The sequence below is a fragment of the Patiria miniata genome, unplaced genomic scaffold (genome assembly GCF_015706575.1).
Source record: "Patiria miniata isolate m_02_andy unplaced genomic scaffold, ASM1570657v1 HiC_scaffold_17, whole genome shotgun sequence".
Taxonomy (NCBI): domain Eukaryota; kingdom Metazoa; phylum Echinodermata; class Asteroidea; order Valvatida; family Asterinidae; genus Patiria; species Patiria miniata.
The window spans coordinates 11473843-11496628 of record NW_024037055.1 but is presented as its reverse complement, the minus strand read 5'-3'; the positions used below and the strand labels follow the sequence as shown (position 1 = coordinate 11496628).

General features: G+C 39.7%; 1 protein-coding gene across 2 annotated transcripts in view; it reads left to right on the top strand.

The window, feature by feature from the left end:
• LOC119723825 (phospholipid scramblase 1-like) overlaps nt 1-22786 on the top strand; it is an 83171-nt gene that overhangs the window by 8312 nt on the left and 52073 nt on the right. Inside the window, exons 2-3 of one of the 2 annotated variants that reach the window (XM_038194702.1) lie at nt 8409-8621; nt 19196-19273. In XM_038194702.1, the coding sequence (XP_038050630.1) occupies nt 8417-8621; nt 19196-19273 (283 nt within the window). In that variant the 5' untranslated portion in view covers nt 8409-8416. Of the gene's footprint in view, nt 1-8408; nt 8622-18388; nt 18413-19195; nt 19274-22786 lie in introns of those variants that run through there. The other variant, XM_038194703.1, reaches the window with a different exon arrangement.

The window sequence follows — 22786 nt, the reverse complement described above, 5'->3', positions numbered from 1 at the left end:
TTTATGTACGTTTTGTTTCGCGATTGTCTTTATTTATAGATGGGATATCCAGCTATGAATGTGTGCTTTTTATGAAGACAGTTGGTTAAGTTTTGGAAAATTCACTTGAAAACTAGACAACAAATGGTGCATTTAGACTGTACAACACATGTATCTGTATACTATACTTTGTGTTTTCGGTCATACAGACAAAAATTTTGTGAGGAAAAACATTTCGATAAATTTACAATTGTCACATTTTCTTTCAATACAGGAACCTGTTCACGCCAAGTCTGATTCGATTAAAACATTGTACATAGTCAGGGATGTGTTATTGTTAAAAAAAAATTTATAATGCGGAAAAGCCCTATGTTCTGTTGCAAACAGACATAGATCTCTTGTTTTTCTTTCTTCTTCTTTTTGTCGGAAAAAAAATCCATAGACTTTGTACACGTCTTTTATGGCCTTCACTTTTGCCATTCGTCCTTGTCATACACGTACATCCTTCAAAGTTACCATAGACATAGTCCCTATAGCAAGGATGTGTTCCGATGAGTGACGTCATGGTGACGTCATCATGGGTCATGTGACGTCACTTTAAAGATTTCTAGATTTAATCTTTGAAAATCAATATAATATCAACCGTGAGAGACCTGAAATTCCATGTTTTTGATTGTCTATTGCATAGTAGAAAATAATTCAATGATTTTGTTCAAAAATCTGTGACTTTTAAAAGCAATCAGTGAGTTTTAAATACAATTTATAATTCATGTGATGAGATATGATAATTAGGGTCTAAAATTTACACTAAAGTAAAGGTCACATGACCTACCAATTTTCATTGATAACACTTCCCTGTCTATACCTATCATGTTTGAGATCAATCAGTCAAATGGTTCTTCAGTTATAAGACTGTAAACATGCATCATTAAATATTCATGACGTCATAACGTGAATACAATATACTACTAATTAATAATAATGCAACATATTTATCCTTTAAGGTTGCTTAATGCTAGGTGTCAACCCATTCAAATTTATAATTCATTAGATATGCTAATAAGGGTATAAAATTAACACTTCCGGTAATACCGGAAGTAGGGGTCACATGACATTGACGTATCAATTTTCATCTATAACACTTCCCTATCTATCTACCCACCAGGTTTGAGATCAATTGGTTAATTACCTGTAGTCCTATAGTTATAAGACTGTAAAGATTGTCTCATTAAATATTCATGACGTCATAACATCACAATAAATAAGTGCACAGTAATAATAATGCAATATAAATGTAATTATCTGTCAATATACCTTTGTATTAATGTGAAGTTTCAACCTAATCAGATTAATAATTCATGAAATATGATATAGGGGTCTAAAATTACCACTTCCAGTAAAACTGGAAGTGAAGGTCACGTGACCTTGACACATCAACTTTCATCTATATCACTTCCCCGTCTGTATACCTACCAAATTTGAGATCAATCGGTCAAATAGTTCTATAGTTATAAGGCTGTAAAAATTGAATCTATAAATAGATGTCACGTGACCCCTGATGACGTCATGATGATGAAAAGTTTCGGCATACATCTTCAGATAATGACTGCTGAGTTTAAAGTTGATCGGATTTAAAATAATTCCCAAAGTGGCTTGTAGAATAAAAACGTGTACAAAACCTATGGGAAAAAGTGGAAAAAGAAAAAGAACAAGAAAAAAAGGGGAAAAAAAACTTTAACGAAAACAAAAGCTGTTCCCAATTGAAATTGGGAACAGCTCAAAATCATGCGATGACGTCATGGTGACGTCATTTCAGATTGTGCATACTAGTATCATTATCTAGCTATCCACCAAGTTTTATGACGATCGGACTTTCCCTTATATGTGTTTTCAAAAATTGCATTTTTGATGACATCATCATGACGTCACACGTTTTTCAAATTTTTTTGCAAATACCTATTACCTAACAAACAAAATACAAAAAGAATTTTTAATTTTGCATGTTGCGTTCATGAGATATGGCCTAAAGGTCCAAAAATTCAAAAAATCTCATAAAATCGCACGATGACGTCATCATGGCGTCACCTAAATTTTTACCTTTAACACATCCCGGTCTACCTACATACCGTGTTTCAACTCAATCGGACTTACAGTTCTGTAGATATAGGACTTCAAAATATGCACGTTTGTGATGATGTCACGTGACCCATGATGATGTAATCATGACGTCACTCTTCGGGGCACAACTTTGCTATAAGGACTATGACTAAACTAACTTTGAATGATGAATGATGTATGACAAATATTAATGTCAAAAGTGGCACTGAGAAAAAAACGTGTACAAAATCTATGGGATTAAGGCAACAAAAAGAAGAAGAAGAAGAAGAAGACGAAAGAAAAACTAGAGATCTATATCTGTTTGAAAACAGATCATAGGGCTTTTCCGCTTATTTTATTTTGTATGCTTTTTTGGCAATGTGGAGTCATATAAATTATATTTTTGGTTCAAATATCATAAAAAGTTCTATTGAGCTTCGGATTTGGCATTTGATGACGTCACATGCCCTACTATGACACCATCTTGATTACACTTGTCAATGCACATTTTTGCATTGTGGTCTTGGTTTGTACTAAGGTTGAAGTCAATCTGATGAAAGAAAGTGTTACATTTTGGAAGCGCAATGGTATTGTAAATATGAAAAAAATCATAAAAAATCAACCGATGACGTCATGGTGACGTCTTTTCGGAATTTGCATACTGGTACCATTATCTAGCTATCCACAAGGTTTCATGATGATGGGACCTTCCCTTGTATGTGTTTTCAAAAATTGCATTTTTGATGACGTCATGATGACGTCACACATTTTTCAAAATGTTGTGCATATACCTAATGCCTAACAAACATAATACGAAAAGAATTTTGAATTTTGCATGTTGCGTTCATGAGATATGGCTTAAAGGTCCAAAAATAAAAAAAAAATCATATAAAATCACATGATGATGTCATGATGATGTCAGCTCAATATTTACCTATAACACATCCCAGTCTACTCACATACTAAGTTTCAACCCAATCGGACTTACAGTTCTCTAGATATAGGACTTTGCAATATGCACATTTAGGATGACGTCACGTGACATTTGATGACGTCATCATGACATCACCTCCATTTTCATCTAAAACTCATACCGGTCTACCTACATACCAAGTTTCAACCCAATCGGACTTACAGTTCTCTAGATATAGGACTTTGCAATAAGCACATTTAGGATGACGTCACGTGACCTTTGATGATGTCATCATGACATCACCTCCATTTTCATCTAAAACACATCCCGGTCTACCTACATACCAAGTTTCAACCCAATTGGACTTTTAGTTCTCTAGATATAGGGTCTTAAAGTGTGCACATTTGTGATGACGTCACGTGACCCATGGTGACGTCATGATGACGCCACTCTTCGTGACACAACTATGCTATAAGGACTATGCCTATGCCGACTTTGAATGATGTACAACAAAGATTAATGCCAAAAGTGGCGTTGAGAAAAAAACGTGTACAAAGTCTATTGGGTTTAGGTGACAAAAAGAAGAAGAAGAGGAAGAAGAAAGAACTAGAGGTCTATGTCTGTTTGCAACAGAACATAGGGCTTTTCCGCATTATGATTTTTTTTAATCAATAATATGCCCTGAATATGCATGAACATAAAATCTGTTAAAGTTAGCCGAAAATCGGCTAAAACGGTCATTGTGGACAGGATTTGACCTCGGCAATACGATGTATGTGCGTGTGCAAAGAGTGGTCTAAATAAATCACTGGCAAAGAGTCGAAAACGCACTTTGAAAATCGACAAATATTTTTAAATTTTTTGATGATGTCATCGTGACGTCACTTCGAACTTTGCATACTAGTATGATTAACTACCTACCCACCAAGTTTCATGACAATTGGACCTTTCCTTATATGAGTTTTGCAAAATCGCATTTTGATGACGTCATGATGACGTCACACATTTTTCAAGTTTTGTGCGAATAGCTATTACATAACAGACCAAATGCAAAAAAGAATTTTGCATGTTGCGTTCGGGAGATATGGCTAAAAGGTCCAAACAAATAAATATTCATATAAAATCTCAGGATGACGTCATCATGACGTCACCTCATTTTTAATCTATAACACATCCTGGTATAGCCACATACCAAGTTTCAACCCAATCGGACTTACATTTCTGTAGATATAAGACTTCACAATATGTAGGTAAATTTTCAAAAATCAATAAAGAATTAGGTGATGACGTCATCGTGACGTCATAGTCTTGGCATAATTTTTGTATGAGGGTCTTCCTTGGCTGTAACTTTGATGACGATTCCAGATCGCCAAGTTATAAAAATGGTGGCTTGAAAACGTGTACAAAGTCAATGGGTTAAAAATCCAACAGCAGAGAAACTGCACCTTTAAATACGTGATTTGCCTTTAAACTGAAACATTTTTATAAAATATTACTTGATATTCTGACTCTGATTTTCAATCAAATGGCAAACTTAAAAAAATACGATTTCTTTTTCCTTCTCATAGTAATTCTCGGCCGAAGTTCAGAACTACTCAGTAACATATATCAGTGTTGTATAGGAAAAGACTTGTGGAGAAAGCTGTGTATAAAGTCTATGAGAAAAATTAATTATTCATGAATCCATAATAAATCACTTGATGATGACGTCATCATGATGTCATAGTCTTGGCATAATTTTTGTATGAGGGTCTTTCTTGGCTGTAACGATTCCAGATCGCCAAAATATGAAAATGGTGGCTTGAAAACGTGTACAAAGTCAAAAGGTTAAAAATCCCACAGCAGAAAAACTGCACCTTTAAATGCGTGATTTTCCTTTAAACTGAAACATTTTTATAAAATATTACTTGCTATTCTAACTCTTGGGAATATTTTCAATCAAATGAAAGGCGTAAAAAATACGATTTCTTTTTCCTTCTCATAGTAATTCTCAGCCGAAGTTCACAACTACTCAGTAAGATATATCAGTGTTGTATAGGGAAAGACTTGTGGAGAAAGCTGTGTACAAAGTCTATGAGAAAAATTAATTATTCATAAATCCATAATAAATCACTTGATGACGTCACCATGACGTCACTCTTCGGGACACATCTTCGCTATAGGGACTATGCTTATGCCAACGATTCCGACAAACTTCGCCACAGACATCTATTCAAAATACATTTTTGCTAATTTTCAACCTGTCGCTAGAGGGCGCTCGAAGATTGCATGACGTCATCGGTAGATGATTTGAAGAATACTATTGGCCAAGAGACTAACACCGTTAAAAGCAAGTTTATATCTATTACCACTTTCAAATGATAAGCCACTTCCGGTTTTGGCCTTTTTCGACCGGAAGCAAGGGTCACGTGATTTCACGCACACTGAATGAAATAAAGACCTCAACCTATTCTACCACTTGCCGGCAACAAAATGCTGTGGACGCGTACGGTTGATTTCGTATGCATTTTTGAATATTAAAAGTGTCACAATTTAATTGCCTATAAATACACACCTGATGACGTCATCATGACGTCATCATTACACAATGTTGTTTAAATTAGGGTCTTTGCTTGGACAAAGATTGGTGTAAATGAATTACTGGCAAAGAGTCAAAAATGCCCTTTGCAAATCGACAATTTTTTTAAAATTTCTGTGTACAAAGTCTATGGGAAAAATTAAATATTCAAAAATCTATAATAAATTAGTCGATGACGTCACCATGACATCAATCTTTGGGACACATCTTTGCTATAGGGACTATGCTTATGCTAACTTTGAATGATGTATGACAAAGATTAATGCCAAAAGTGGCGTTGAGAAAAAACGTGCACAAAGTATATGGGGTTTAGGCGACAAAAAGAAGAAGCCAAAAAAAAAAAAAATGAGAACAAAAAGAAAGGTTTTTCCGCATTTTGCGGAAAAGCCAAAAAGCTTAACAAAAAGAAAGGCTTTTCCGCTACTATGCGGAAAAGCCAAAAATGAGAACAAACAAAAAAGGCTTTTCCGCAACTTTGCGGAAAAGCCCCAAAAAATGAAAACAATAGCTGTTCCCAATTGAAATTGAGAACAGCTACATGTGTAATTATCGATAGGCCCTAGCTGTCAGCAATTCCTCAAATTGACTCCTGCTTTGCAAGGTATTGTACCGTAGGCTTACCAGTGCCATTTTATCCCCAGGGTGACCCTTCTGTACCCCTTCTGTCATGTCTGTAATCTTCGACAGACATGCCACTTTGGATAAGATCCTGCATCAAGGGGGATAAGGTTTGTCTTTTAAACCAAAGTGTGCTGAAAACTTCCAGGCTGTACCTTGGCACAACTTCTTCTTGGTAGCCTGTGTTTTAATGCCAGTGTACTTCTCAGGCAGTCAATACACTGTACTGCTGTTGTCAGCTTACCAGTCTTTGTCCTTTTTACCTTGAAGAGAGCAACCATGTCAAAGTTAATAAAGCAACTTCTGTGTAAACCCTTGAATTCATCTACATGTAGCCGACATTTTTGGCGAGCTGCGAAGCAGATGCGAGCCTATGTAATACCAATTTCCGTCCGTCTGTCCGTCCGTCCGGACGGACGGACGTCCGTCCGTCCGGCCGGCCGTCCGTCCACGTTCAGATAAAAATGTTGAAGTTTTTGGTTCTAGTTAACTTGGGGAAAAAAATTAAATGCAGTTGTCATGTATCATCTTTATAACTTCAGTTAGGTTCATATCATTGCAGTAAATTTTATGATTTGATTGAGGAACTTTAATTCAAGGAAATGTTAAAGTTTTTAATTGTTACATGTACATGTATACTGGTATAACATGTACATGTGTGTATACCGGTATAACATGTACACTATGCATTTTGGGGATGTGCATGAGCTTCTGGTTTGATCTTTTAGTTGATGGGGTTGGAGTAGGGATGGGGTAGGGGAGGGTGGGGTGGGGTGGGTTGGGGGATAGGGTTGGAGTTGGGGTTTGTGTGAGTAGGATGAGTAGGGGAGCTAGGATGGGTGGGGTGGGTTGGGGTGGGGAGAGGGGTTGGAATACTGCGTTTGGGTGGGGTGGGGATTTGTAGGGGTGGGGTGGGAACAGGTAGGGAGAGACAGGTAGGGGGAGACAGGTAGGGAGAGGATGGGCATGGATGTATGGGTTGGGTTAGGAGGGGGTTGGGCAGGGGGCAGGATATACCGGTAGGATCGGAGTAGGGGTTGGGTTGGGGATGTGTAGGGATGGGTTGTTGTAGGGGTTGGATAAGGGGAGGGGCAGTATATAGGGATCAGAGTACGGGTTACATGGGGTCGGGTGGGGATGTATGGGTGGGGGAATGGGGTGAGCGGGGTATTGGAATTCGAATAAGGGTTAGGATGGGGATGTGTACCTGGTGGGTAAGGACAGATAAGGGAAGCTAGGGTAGGTGGGTGTAGGGGGTTGGGGTAGGGGAGGGTACGGGTCAGGGGAGGGGGAAGGAGATAGGGATTGGAGTTTGGGTGGGGTTGGGCTGTGTAGGTGATAGGTTGGGGATGGTTAGGGGAGGATGGAATGGGTGTGGGTAGGGGGTTGGGTGGGGGAGGGGGAGGGTTGGGGATGGGGTAAGGTTTTGGGATGGGGTAAGGTTTGGGGGAGGTGGTGATGGTGCTGTGTCTACATGTACATGTATACCCATTCTTGTTCTGCATTTGTGGCGACTACACAAGAGTTTTCCCATGGTAATACAAGTATGGGGAGCAGAAGACACTGTTGGGGCTGCAAAAATCCACAACTGGGTCCTAATTACCCTAACAATGGAAAACTCCCCCATAATACAGTGACGGCTAACCTATAAACACATGTATTTATTAGGTAATCTGTTGACTTTTTATGTTGACATTTAAAAAGTGACCCCTACACCTAGGCACATCAACAAGAATCCTGATCCCCTTCCATCATGCCCATCCCCAACCCTACCTTCAGCCTCCCTTCCTGCCTAGGACAGCGAGCCATGGCGGCTTCGCCGTTCTAGTTTTCTTTTGAACCTATCCTTATCTTCTCCAACATCATCATGCACCCTAAACTCTTGCACAAGAGTTTGCTTCCAAGAGTGCACAAGAGCTTGTTAACAATCTGTTGGATCACGTGACAGTTCCAAGTTCTTCGTTTTTTCCCGCACCTACAATGTTCCTGGTTATAAATTGTGTTGACATCACAAACATGTTTTTGGTCGCGAAACACGCCCCAGGTTGGGTGGGCCAATGACGTTAAAGTTTTTTATATGATACTTTCGTGGACATGTATGCATGAAATGAGGGTTAACCAGTCAATTTTGTACACTCTGGGTCCAGCTTTACTAGGCTTGCCTTGTCTTGTTTTATAAGTTGCCTGGAATACATGGTCTTATTCTATTTGTTAATTTTGCAGATATAGTGATGGATCCTCAACAACAAACTGCTGGTGGCATGGCAGCACCACCTGGTAACTGGCCAGCTACGGCTCCTCCACCTGCCCCAGGTAGCTTGGAGGCAGGGCTCCAAGTTCAAGCTGCTCAAGTCCCTTCAGACTGTCCTCCAGGATTAGAATACCTTACACAGATTGATCAATTGTTGGTTCATCAGCAAGTTGAACTCCTTGAAGGTTGGTTACTTTGATTTTGTGTACATTACTAGTCAGATCAAATACATGTGAATACTCTGATTGTTGTGCAATCAAACCTGCTTTAGCAATCCCCTGTATACAATGACCACCTGTCCATAATGATAATTTTAAAAAAAATCCCCACTAATAAAAAACTCATGTTAGTTAAATGCTGTATATAACGGCCAACTGCTTAATGCAACTAGTGACCACCTGTTTTGCTTCCATACGGAGTGGGAAATCTCAACACAACTGCAAGCCACCAGGAAACTGACCATTGGACGCCCACTTGCTTCTGTACAATGTTTGTTTACTTACGGTACTTAAAAATAAAATACTGTAGATTTATGTTTGTGGACTAACACACGGCTGTTTCAGCATTTTGTTATTGCATATTATATATGTCATGTTATAGACTGATTGGACATACGTGTGCAGTAGAAAGGTGTAGAGTGATCAGATGTGTAGTTCTGAAGATAGTACACTGTTAAAATGCAACATACGTGTTAAAATGCATGTGTTAAAACATACGTGTTAAAATGCAACATAGGACATACGTGTGCAGTAGAAAGGTGTAGAGAAATCAGATGTGTAGTTCTGAAGATAGCACACTGTTAAAATGCAACATCAATGTTGCGTAAGTGACACAAGGCATTAAAATAAGCGGGACTTTGAAAATTGAACCTTTAGAAACAAATAGCACACAGAGGCCTACATTTAGTTATGTAGATATGAATATGGACCTTTAATGTGACGTCACATGGCATGTGATGACATTGTTATGACGTCAATTCAATTTTCCCATTTAACACATCCTGGTCCAGATGCATACCAAGTTACAACCACATTAGACATTCAGTTCTGATTTAGGCATTTGAAAAAGCACGTCACTAATTCTGTCGTGACAGACAGGACAGATTTACACTACCTTTTATTTTCAAAGGCCTGCCACAAACAATGGTGTAACCATCTAAGTTATACATCAACTCAAAATCACAAATAGCTAAGACAGTTTGACCATTCCCATTGGTCGAGAGCCTGTCATGTGGCTGGTCTTAAACGGATGATAAAGACCTGGCTGGCTGGTCTTAAACACTTTTCCAAGTGGATGAGGCGACGAAGCCACCTCATTCATATAAAATCACAGATGACGTCATCATAACATCACCTCAATTTTTACCTATAACACATCCCAGACTAGGTACATGTACATACCAACTTTCAACCTAATCGGACCTGTAGTTCAGGAGATATACATGTAGGCCTTCAAAATATATGCACTTTTAATGTGACGTCACGTGACTCATGATGGCGTAATGATGTTGTCAATGTTCCTTGCACAACTGCTGGTGCTGGTATAAGAGTCTGCCAATCATAAAGGCAGTCGGATTGATTTTAGTGCCCAAAATGCCATGCACGATAAAAACGTCTACAAATGCTATATTTGTTCAGAACAATGATGTTACCAAGACCTGCATTGCATGCGACCCAGCTTATCCAGAATCAGATCGCTTTCTCCGACTTGCTGACATGGCACCTATGATTGCAAAGTTTTCCAACATCAACATAGACCCCAATAACCTGGGTACCGGCAGCCTTGGCACATCAAATGTTTTCAACAGATGCATTGGGTTCGATGGAGGAAACCATGGAACGGTTGTACAAATTGAAAACAGCATTCCCTGATCTCCTCTGCTTCTTCCAACTGGTCTGTACCATACCTACATCTGCAGCAACAACAGAGAGAAGTTTTTCAAAGATGAAAAGAATAAAGACATATTAACACGCTAACATGACAAACAGCCGACTAACACATCTATGTGGCCTCACAATCGAATGCGACATGACACAGGAACTACTCCAACATCCCCACAAAGTTGTCGATGAGTTTGCCCGAAAAGGACGTCGCATTTCATTAATGAAGTAGACAGAAGCTTTTTCGGACAATGTAGGTATATGCCAAGCCCATAATATTCTTAACCCTCCTATGGAACAACAAAAATTTAAAGAAACAGTGGTTTGGGTAAACATGCTCAATAGTTCAGTGATGTGCATGATTTACTTCCCATAAGGATTTTTATGTAATCCTTGAAATTCATCCTTGAAATGTATCCTTGTGTTCAAGTTAACTTTATTCTCAATTTTTATCTTGCCTGTTTTGAAGGAGCTGCTTTCAAGAGAATGACCCATTTTGGCCTTAAAAAAGGTTAACAACAAAGATGATATTTAGTTGGGAACATTGTTAATTTCATGAGTATTTTCATGAGAGTCGTGCTAATTATCCTCCCCCCATTGGTTTGGTCCGATGATGTTCAATCCCTGCGGGTGAAGGCCTCAGCACTAAATAATAATAATAATGAACGTATGTATTTCACTTTTAACCAAGATCAAAGCACTTTATTTGGCCAGCTCATGTAAGAGTTGAGGGAGAGGGAGGGGTGTAGCAGAGGAGGCTGTGAGATGGCTGTTGGTGTAAATAGTAAAAGTTCACTTGCAAATTGATCTCCATGCATATCAAATCATAAATCTGAAGTTGGTGGCAAGGGGAAGGCAGAGCTCCCAACATGTATGATTTTGGCGTACTTTTTACGCTTTTACGATTTCATTCTTCAAATTTACGATTTTTGATGACGCCATTTTCAAAAAATTATTTATTTAAAAAAAACGCCATTCCCGCCTTATATTCGTGTGAGGAGTTCGCTTATAATGTCCGAGGGACTGGTAGCCAGTCTGTGAAACTTAGTGTGCAGTGACCACCTTTTCATGAAACAACTTGACTTGCAGGGCGCGTCATGCACGATGGGCGCCATGCAGGTTGTCCCACTGGTCAAGTTGTCTCGTGGTTGAGTTGTCCCGTGGTCGAGTTGTATTCGCCGGCCATCTTGGTTTAAACGTTATGGAATGCATCGTTTCATTGAATTATTTTCCTGTGTTAGTCAGTGGTAGTGTACAATGTTGGAATATGTCTACCAAATAATCTAAAATACAGCTGAAGCCACGGCAGAGATTTTTTAAGGAAATGTTCAGATTATTTCGCTTTTTGTACGTTGTGCAACGTGGAATTTTGTGTGAGACACGCCGGTCGAAATGATTGCCAGAAGCACATTGCAACGGTTAAACATGCTGATGATGCTCGGGCAGCAGAAAATGTTAAGAACACACCAAAAGTCAGCAGCTTTAGCAACTTCAGCTTGGACACATCGGTAATAAATGCCAAGGTAACATTTGTTGATTTTCTTATTGAACACAACCTACCCATCGGTGCTTCTGATCATGCTGGCCACAGTGTCTCATCTTGCGACCCGTCCACCCGTCTTTTGAACGGGCAGTTTGTGATTTTGAAACATAACCGTTTTACCTATTTGTGCTCGGCACCACGGACACCAGTGTATAATGGGGGCCCTCTGTCGATTTGCTTGTGCGATAGCCCAATCGCGCAGCAAAATATGTCTTTTTTGTTGCGCGATCGATCAATCGCAACAAAAAGTGGATGTGTTGGTGAGCAATCTATCTTTCTTTTGCGCAGCTAGCTATCAGTCGATCGGGCAATAATATTACACAGAATGCGCCCAAGACATGTTCGTACATCCATCATCGGATTGCACGAGAATGAAGCGCCGACAGTCCTGCTTGCCATGACGACGGCTACAGGTACTTTTGAAAGTGCACCACGGTATGACTGGCAGTTTTGGAAATCCTAGGTGAAACCCTGGCTGGCCAATTATTCAGGAAGATGGTTCCCGATAGCAAAATTGCCAAACAGTATCAGTGTGGACAAACAAAAACAAGATCAAAAACAAGATTGACTACCTTTTTGTTTAAATGGTGACGCGCCGGACAATAAATACCGGCTCAATGAAAAGTACTCTTTCTGAAATGTGAATGTCGGGAGCTCTGGGAAGGGGCGGGGAGGACTGAACACCCTCTGATTAATGGGAAGCTTTTAAATTTAGAGGGAACTGGACACTTTAGCAAATTAAAATACATCTCTTGCTGGTTCCTTATCCTGGTTGGCTGAAACACAGTCACATGGGGCTCACTTATGTAGGCTTGTGCATAGAATTTGCATCAGCATGAACTGGACGCGTGTCAAGACATCGCACGTGTAATTTCCGGAGATGTTTGATTGGTGACAGCACCCTCTGGAGGTTGCCAAGGCTCATCAACAAAATGAAAAAAAAAGGTGTATGCTTATTTAATTGCTTTAAGGCCAACAGGTCACAGGTCACTATTACTAAAACAATAGAAATGTGGTCTGTGCGGTAACTTGAGAAATACTTTACTTAGGAACTTCAAATTTGGTTTGTGGGTTGTTCTTGATAGTCTTAAGAAGCCTATTGCCTTTGAGGCCGACAGGTCAAAGGTCACTATTGCTAAAAATCCAAAATCGAATATATTCAATATATCGATTATCCCATGTAAAAGTTACAGACCATCCATTAAAAAGAAAATAAATAAAACAATTATAAAAAAAGAAAAGAAATTGATATCAAAGGAAACCGAATTAATTAATAGGCACATATTCACGGTTGGAGTCTGATCTATCGCACCTGTTATTATTGTTTATTGTCCCCCAGTACTTTTGTACGGCGATAGCATGACTCCTTGTTTGCAGGGGACGTATTAAGTTGTGAACTCCAAACATGATGGTTGGCATCGACCATTTTGACTCTCCGACTCTGAACTTGCAAAAGGAATCAAGGATAACTTTTACGGTAGATTTTTGTAGTCTATAAAAACAGTGCACTTTCTAGTCACAAGTGTTCAAGATAAAAAAAAAATCAATTTTGGCACCGAGATTTAAAGAACGACGCACAATACCATCATACCACCATCAGTGGCTTAGTATCATTTCAAAACAAGTTACAGTAAAATCTCAATAGGTCAAACTCTGATTTAAAACAACTGTTTAGTCAAACAAAGAATCCATTGCCTTCAGTAATGTTTACAATAATGATATACATGTACAACCCTGCTAAAGTCAAAACTCTGCTGAAGTCAAATTTTGAACCTGTTCCCTTGAGGTTTGACTTATCAAGATTTCACTGTATTCTCAACGACTACAAACTAAAAAGGAAAAAAATGTCTATCACATTTTTGGTATATGAAATACGGGTTTTTGAAGTGCCTTATGCATATTGAAATTTATGCAAATAGTGGGTGTACAGGGTGAGTGAAAAAAAAACGAAACCCAAATGTCGGGACTATTGTTTTAGTGAAGTTCTGCATGTAGCACTTTCAAAATCCAGGATATGAAAGCCCAATTCATAAGCTATCTGTTAGTACAAGAATCATTCAAATCACTGATGTATTTTTTTTACTTTTCAAGTTACGGAATTTTAAACACAACCACCGTTTTAAAGTTCTGTCCACGGATCACAAAAAGGTAAGTGTTTTTTTAGCAAAACAAATTGGCTGGTTCGAATCCTGCACTAGAAAGCAGGAGGTCGTGGGTTCGAGTCCCACCCGAGTGATTTTTTCCAACTTTCACTCGGGAGGTTACACACTGAGTATACAGTGTTTAAACGTCGGTGAAGGGCAAAACCTCATTTGATTAACCCATATCCTGAATTTATTGCATAATTATAGCTCTACAGAGATGAATCGAGCACTGTGAATTGTGATAGAAGACGACTTCATTGGATATGTATATATATATAGTAGAAAAAGAAGAGGACACCCTAACGAGAACATTGCGTATCGATGTGTTGATTTATTGGTAATGTTTCGAGAAGTATTACTTCCCTTCGTCAGACCTAAGAGTAACAAAACAACCAAAAAGACAACATAAGAAAAACTTAAAGGGCAAAAGGTAATCAGGTAAATGAAAAAAAAAAAAATATCACATCAACTGAGAATGGCAAAATCAAGTCAAATAATTAGTAAAAGCAGGGGAGAAATCTTAGCAGGTAAGACAAGCGTGTTAGCGTGTGTTCGGACGCCACACTGTTGAAAAGCTAGAGATGCATTGAAGGGACAATAGGGAATAGAACATAATAGGGACACCGGGCAGCACTTAGTGAACAGGTGCGGGACAAGGCGCCTATTTAGTCCAAACAAAGGGGGACAAGTGAGAATGTGAGAAGTACAAGAAGGGGGCTGGACTGGTGGGGACTTTATTGTTTGATGTTGAGTCCAGCTGGTTCGAAAGTGTTACGTTTTTTTTTTCATCCAGTTGGATTCAGTGAGTCTGCGGAGAGATGTACCGGTAGACTGGGAAATAATCTGATCAATAGCGATGATATTTAAGTGTGAAAAATTGTGGCCGGGAAGGTTAAAATGTTTGGTGGTGGCATGGTGTTTTTTATTGAGGGAAATGTCTGATCAGTGTCCTCTGAATCTGGTTTTGAGTGTAGTACTTGTTTCCCCAATGTACTGGAGATTGCATTCGGTGCATGTGATGCAGTAAACTATGTTTTGTGAGGTGCATGTTAAGTTTGCCTTCATGGGAAATGTTTCGCCCGTTGAGGTACTGCTGATTTGGGTGTCATTTTTTGCATGTTGGCAGGTTATGCATCGTTTCGCTGAGCATTTCAACAATCCTGTGGGCGTGGAGTCAATGGGTTTTAGAGAGGAGGAGACCAGGATGTTTTTGAGTGATGGGGCTTTTTTGAAAGAGACCATGGGGTGTGTGGAAAAACAGGATCTTAGTCTGTCGGAGGATTGTATGATATGAAAGTTGGTGTTCAGTATTTTCCTGGTGTCTGGGAGTGATGGATTGAATTGAATGCATAGGGGGATACGTTGATTACCGTTATTGTGTTCCTTACTTTTAGGCTTGAGTGTGCTTTGCCGGCTGAGGTTACGTGCATTGGTGGAAGCTGCATCAGTGATCTTAGGGGGATAGCCTCGGTTATGAAGTTGTGTTCATCTCATAGATGTTGTCATCCGAGCATATTCTCTTAAGTCGGTGAGCAAAGCTGTAGGGTAGGCTCTTGTTTGTATCGAAGGGGTGGCATGAATTGAAGGAGAGATATTGATGACTGTCCGTGGGTTTGGAGAATATGTCCGTTGATAGGAAACCCTTGACGAGAACATCAAGGAACGAGATCATCGAGTTGGAGCATTCATGTGTGAATTTGATTGTGGGATGAAAGGAATTACAGAACTGTATGAATGTGTTAAATTTGTCTTCATCCTGGGTACAGATAAGAAAGATGTCATCAATGTATCGCCAACAGTGGAGGGGTTTGTACGGGGTCTGTGATAGAATATTGGACTCTAGTCGGCCCATAAACAGGTTGGCATAGTTGGAGGCCATTTCTGTGCCCATGGCTGTGCCGTGTACCTGGAGGTAGTGTGCGCCATTGAAATCGAAGTTGTTGAGGGTTGGGATTAATCTGATGAGATTGGTGAGAGTGGGAGTCGAGGGTGAGTGTTTAGGGCGATTGTTGAGTGTTTCGGCACATGCGCTGATGCCTTCGTTGTGTGGGATGTTGGTGTATAGAGACTTGACATCCATGGTGGCAATGAGGGTGTTGGCGGGCAGAGGACCAGATTCATTGATGCGTTCAATTTATAGGAGGAAATCATTGGTGTCTTGGATGTACATGTATGAGGGTAAGAGTCGAACTAGGGGTTTCAAGTGAAAATCAACAAATTTGGAGATGTTTTCAGTGGGCCCTCCATTTCCTGAAATTATGGGTCGGCCGGGGTTCCCTGTCTTATGGATTTTGGGTAGGAGGTAGAGTTTCAGGGTTTGGGCAGATGTGGGGATGAGAAAGTCTTGAGTTTTCTTGTCTATATCACCGTGCTTGTGTGCGGCTTTCACTGCATCTGATATGAGACGGGAGTGTTTGTTGGTAGGGTTCGAGTCTAACATCTTATCAAACATATTATCACTAAGTTGTCTGTTAGCCTCATCTATGTACCATTGCCTGTCCATGACTACAACGGCAGAGCCCTTGTCTGCTTGTTTGATTACAATGTCAGTTCTAGTTTTCAGATCCTTGAGGGCCCTGCGATCGGATGGTGAGAGGTTGTCGAATGTTCTACGAGAGGGCGTTGTGAGTAGTTCATCACTTATGCAGCTGATAAATGTCTCAATCGCTGGTTCCCGCTGGAGCCAACCGCTGGAGGGGTCCAATGGCTTGGCTTTCTGAAAGGTGGTTCCTGTTTGGTTTGTCCATAGCTCTATGGTTTGTCTTGTGTATTTTCTTCTTCAGAGTAGAAGAATTCCTTTAATCTGAGACGTCTGCCATACCCATTGACCCCCGCCTTGGTTTCGATGCTTTTAGGGCGTTGAGGGGTGGGGCAAAATGATAGGCTGTGTGACAGAACCAAAGTCTCATGTTGCGTTGGGGGTGTTGATGGGAGGTTGATAACACATGAAATGTCAGTGTTCCGTTCGTGGGTGTTGTCTCGTCTTCTCTTGAAGATAATTTTTCGGACGACTCTTTGTGACCTGCGTCGATGCGGGGTGTGGTCGTTGCCTCGTAGGGTATTTGTTGTATATATGAATAAAACCAGAGAAGTTAGGTCTGTCTTTCATTTATCAAAGAGCGATATTATGAAGGTGTTTGATCTTAATGCTCAATTTCCATGTCATAAGTAAAGAGCATATTGTGAACGGTCTATTCCTGATTCTAATGTTTAAATATTGAAACACAGAAAACGAGATTCAAAACTTACAGCTAACTACTGTTATTTATACATATAAGGAAATATATGTTGAAATTGTAATTTGATTAATGCGCACAATTCTTCAAATAAGTCCAAAATTGGGCACTTTTTCTAATCGTAACGTTTTAAGTCACAAGAAACGAAATGTAATGACAACAATTAAAGCCAATGACTAAAAAACGAACTTGCTTTTCAATTCAACGCCGATTGCTACACGAGACGAATTTCACAAATTTAGGACGAATCGCTATGCTAAAAATTTGAATTATACTGAACCTTAAATGAAATGTAGTGGTGGATTTTTGAAATTCAAATTGAGAATTGAACTTGGCGATGTTCAGGGGTGAAATTAAAGTATCAATAGGGAATTCCTGTGATACAAGTGTTAAAGTAACCAGGAAAACCTATATAAAAGAGAATACATGTGTAAGCAAAAGAAAGAAGATTTGGTTTCTCTGTTTTCACTTAAAACTTTTGGGGTTTTTAATTGTTTTCTATCTAAATACAATGTACATGTATACAAGTACAAATGTAACCAGTATCTTAAAAGTTCAGAGAGTACTGAAGTCTAATGCCCTACAGCTGCTGGTATATGACCCCAAGGCCCCTGGAAAATGAAATGGGTGATAAAGGAGCCCAACAAAAAAAATTACCCAAATTTGGATATTGGACCAGGAACTGTGCTAGAAACCATGGTTGAGTGCACCCATGAAAAAATGCCTGTGAACACCCCCAATTAATCTCCAACACATACATTTACATTTGACAAGGAACTGTACAAGGAACCATGGGTGAGCTCGCCCACGAACAAATGCTTATCCACTACCCCAAACTCCAGCATATGTACATGTACATTATGTATAGTGTACATGTACAAGTACATGTATGTATGTACCAGCACAAGTCATCACTGCACTGAACCACATGGAGCTGTGTTTTATAGCTCCATGACTGAACCAACCCTGTGTGTCCCCACTCAAGCACAGCCCATGGGAGTAATTGCCCACCCTATTAACATAAGTTAGATAACCCAGTCCACTGCAAACACATTGGTTCATTTTGTTAGGTTTGGGATCAGACCTCTCCAATCACTTGACAATGCATAGACCCATCCATACCAAGTCAATCAAACTGACAGTTGGAGTTTGGCAGGTTTAGCACTGTTGCCAGTAAGTACCCATCATGTGAGCAGCTGTTGGAGTTTGTGAGGTTTGGTATGCTTTCTAGTGCGAGAGCCTAGGGGGTTAGGTTTTGAGCAAAGCTTCAGCATCAAGTTTGGCCTGCAAATTTTCTTAGGTTATTAATATTACCATCACTTTCTGTTTTGTTGTAATCCAATGGCTGTTCAACACATGGCAGTCGGTTGGAGCTACCATTTGACAAAAATGTTTTCAATGAGTCACATTCTTGGTTCACAATTTGTGTTCTAAAATCTCTGCCTGTGTAACCTCATGACAGTTCCCTCATTTGTTAAAACAGCATGGTACATTTTAAATGTAAAAAAAGTGTATAATGTACAAAAATAATAAACCAAACAGTGGTTCTTACAATTTTCTTAACATTCAGAGGAATATATATTTGCAAAAAAAATCTGTTTCAGACTAAAAGTGATTTTATGGACCCCTTAAGTTTTTATTGAAGTTTGAACTGTTTTATGCCTCTCTATACATGACATACTCACACCAGAGGGCCTTCTCTTGAGTACATGTAGGCCTATGTTATATTTCTGAATAGTCTTTTTAGTAATTTTTGTATTCAATTTTTTTTTCTTTTACATAGTTTTCAAAATGTACTAAACCTACACGTCAAAGCATACTTTGTAAATTGAGCTACCGTACATGTAAAATTTACTCTTGATAGTCTTTAAACACAAAAAAATATTGCAAAGTTTGTGTGTGTGCAGAATTTGTTTTAAAAGGCAATTAACTCATTTTTCTTCTGCTATTTTGCAGCATTTGTGGGTTTTGAAACGAACAACAAATATACTGTGAAAAACACTCTTGGACAGCAAGTTTTCTATGCTGTAGAAGGTATGTATACATTTTACCCTAATATTTCCAAATCCATCAAAAATCCATCCCCCATTTTGGGGATTTTAGTAGGCAAGCAATGAGTACCAAGTCCATCAAAATCAGCCTGCAGTAGTGGTGGTCTTGTAGTGATTTAAACGGAATTGGTCCTGAAGCATTATTTTGTGAAGCAGTTCAGTGATATTGGCGGGCTTGGCCCAGTGCTTAAAGGGAATCATTTGCTTTTGCTGTCACTTTCAAAAATGGATGGGGGGGGGGCCAGGGGGTTGGTAATTATTTAGCAGATATTGTTACACTGACTTTTTTGACGTTTTGGGTTTGTAGATGCTATAAAACCAAGAAAAACAATCATTTTCCTGTAGTCTGGTTCCCTGACTCCATTTAAGATAAAACGGAGCAATTTATAGACATTGCGGAATTGTAAGGTCAGGGAACCAGTCTAACTGGCTTGTACTCGTTCATAGGTGTGTAATCGATTGCAAACAAATGCGGACTAACTAAATATGGTCAATTTGGGCCAGTATTTGAAAAAGCCATTTTTTCCAACGCTGGTCGGCCGACCAAAATACCACTTTTCTTGAAAATGACAGTATACCAGGTGCCATGATTTTACAGGATGCTTTAGACTGTCATTCACTAACAGTCCAGCAAAGGTATTTCAAAATAATGTGGTAGTTTTATTTTTTGGTGTTTACAAATGTTGTATTTTCCCTTTAATAAAAGGGAGTTAGGGTTAATAAAAAAAAACCACGTGGACAGGTTCATGCATACAATTTTTAAAATGTACATTGTATATTTGTCCCAGGTATAGTCGACTCTCGTTAATACAAGGTTCTCCGGATTTACTAATATATGTTGTGTTATCTGGAAGCTTGTCTTATGCAGAAAGCTGTTTCCCCCACTCACCGTCGCCAATCATGCATCATCCGAACAAAATAAATATATGTGCATGCCATGTAGGTGTTTTCCAAAAATGGCACATTGTTTTGCTTTTGAAAGCATTCTCACATATACGGTACATGTATAGGCCCCCCCAAAAAGTGTTCGGTTTCTGGTATGGAGCTAGCCCCAAAAGTGGTGCGGCGACGCATTTTTTTTTCTTCCCCCTTCAAATGTCGGCTGATTGCAGATGACGCTTTGATTACCTTAAAACTCTCAAAAATATCCTTCAGGGTGTAGCTTGAGGTGACATCACTAAGGCCATAGGGCTTGAGCATTCTGCACCTACTAGCACTTACGATCTCGACCGACACAAACATTTTTTGGGAATTTTGGATAGACAAGACAAAAATCAGAGAAAACGGTAACGTCAGACCATACAGCGACATCGACATCATGCATGTGCTGCCAAGGCTGGTCATTAGTCTGCTCCCATACATATTGCGCTAATTAAAAAGCGTTTACAGGTTCCAGATACACTACTATCGCTCCCTCAGTCTGGCTTCCAGAAGCACAATTATAAAATTACAATACTGTCTGGAAATGGTGCCAGACTAAATTTAGTGCAAAATAAAAATTGTGCAGCAGCAGGATTCCAGTCAAACCTGTAAGTTTGGTGGTTTTGAGACATCATCTTACTTTGGAATTTTTTTTTAAAATTTTGCCGATGCACGTGGCTACGGCGATGCGCACGCAGACCAAAAAACGAATTTTTTCTTTTGCCTTAAAGTGAGATGTACACGTATGATTACTAAAATTCAGACGATATGTAGTTATAAAACTTGTAATGTAAAAAGATTGAGTTGGCATTTTGATCACCAAAATGGCTGCACCAATAGCTACATCGCCTCTGCAATTTTTGAAACGGCATTGACCTTAAAATTGTCTGTGCTGTCCGCTTGTGTATTTGTCACATCTGTAGAACTTCAAACTTATGTAATTTTCGTATTTTATTTTTTTCTTTCGAACTTTGTTCTTACATGTATGATGTGTTTGATCCTGCAGAGTTAAGGGAGGGGCTATTGCCTCGTCTACATGTTTTCTTGTCTGGAGTTATTTTCTAGCTTTTCAGTGGAATTGGCTAATTCTACTGCGCTCTCCTTACGTCTGTAGAGTATTACTACATATATGCATTATTCCCTTGAGAGCGCCAGCCATACGCTAAGATTTATTACCCTAGTACCTTGGGCCCGCTCGGCATACTTCCTCTTTTCTCTTAGCGGCGTTTCGTGAGAGATGTATATTTACAGAGCTCTTGGTTTGCAAATTTTCTCAGTCTTTCCTCAGCCAATTTTTATAGCTAAGTTCATTGTTTATTCATCTATTGGTCTTCTATTATTGCTTCTACAAGTTGAGTGAGTTTTTGTAACATTAGGTCTTTTTTTTTCCCGTGATATTTCTTGGTCGTTACGGATACATTTCGGGAGTGAGTTCTTGCACAGCACAGGTTGCCGGTCACTCACTCCCGTTTCACGGTTCTTACAAGACTGTGTGCACGAGGCTTCGCACATGCTGCAAGTAGCTCATGTCGTACGGAGCAAGTGGGGCTTTGCACAGGTTTCTGGCTACTCACTTTATGCTCGTACGTCACGCTGTTCCAAACGGACAAGGCTTTGCATGGGGGAGCGTCACACGAGTTGCAACCCACTCACCCACTACTTACTGACCCTTCAATGTGATACATGTATTCACTACTTTAAGCAAATCCCTCACGTTCCATCGATTATTCGGTGTTTTCGCCTTCAACAGTTAGCGTGATATTTCGCTGCTAGCAAATCCCTCATGCTACACCGACTATTCGGGGCTTCGCCTTCAAAACGAAAACCGTTACGTGTATTAACCTCACAGTTGCTTGATGTGACGCTACAGGTGTCTTATTCTGTTCTGTTAATTTACACTAGAGCAATACATCCTCCATTTGATAGGCCTATCGCTCTTTTCCAAACTAGTCCCTATCTTTCACTATCATTCCAGATGTCCCGACTACTTCGACTGCCGTTCGGTTTTTCCTGATCGTTTTATACGGGTTTTTCCCCTGTGCTGAAATTATGTCATCCACGGGGCCCCAAAGTAATAGTCTTTGGTGATTTCCAAATTCAGAAACACCTAAACTACTCAGCCAGGTGATGCCCGTGGGGAGACCGCCACTCTGCCGGCTGTATCCACAGCCCCAATATTCGGCAATCCGGGTGCAAGGGCCCCACCTTTCCGGGCGGCGATTCAACTGTGCTCACTCCAGCCCTTGCTTTCTCTGTGTGGTTCATTAACATCAGAGTTCGCTGCTGCCTCTTCAATCTGAGTGTCACCTTCCGGGTTTGCCCACCCCATGAAATGGACCCTTGGTTATAGTCACCATCCAATGAACAGTACTGACACTCAGAGAAAACTAGGCCTTCACACTTCTCTCTACAATATTTATATTTATTTACAAGACATCATACACACGATTTATACACGCGATTTATATTCCTTATTTAATTCAGATTCAGGGGCAACTTCCAGTAGTTAAATACAATCACAAATATTAGTTACAATATCCGAGTGTCTCTTGTTGTCTCATGTCCAGCAAATGCG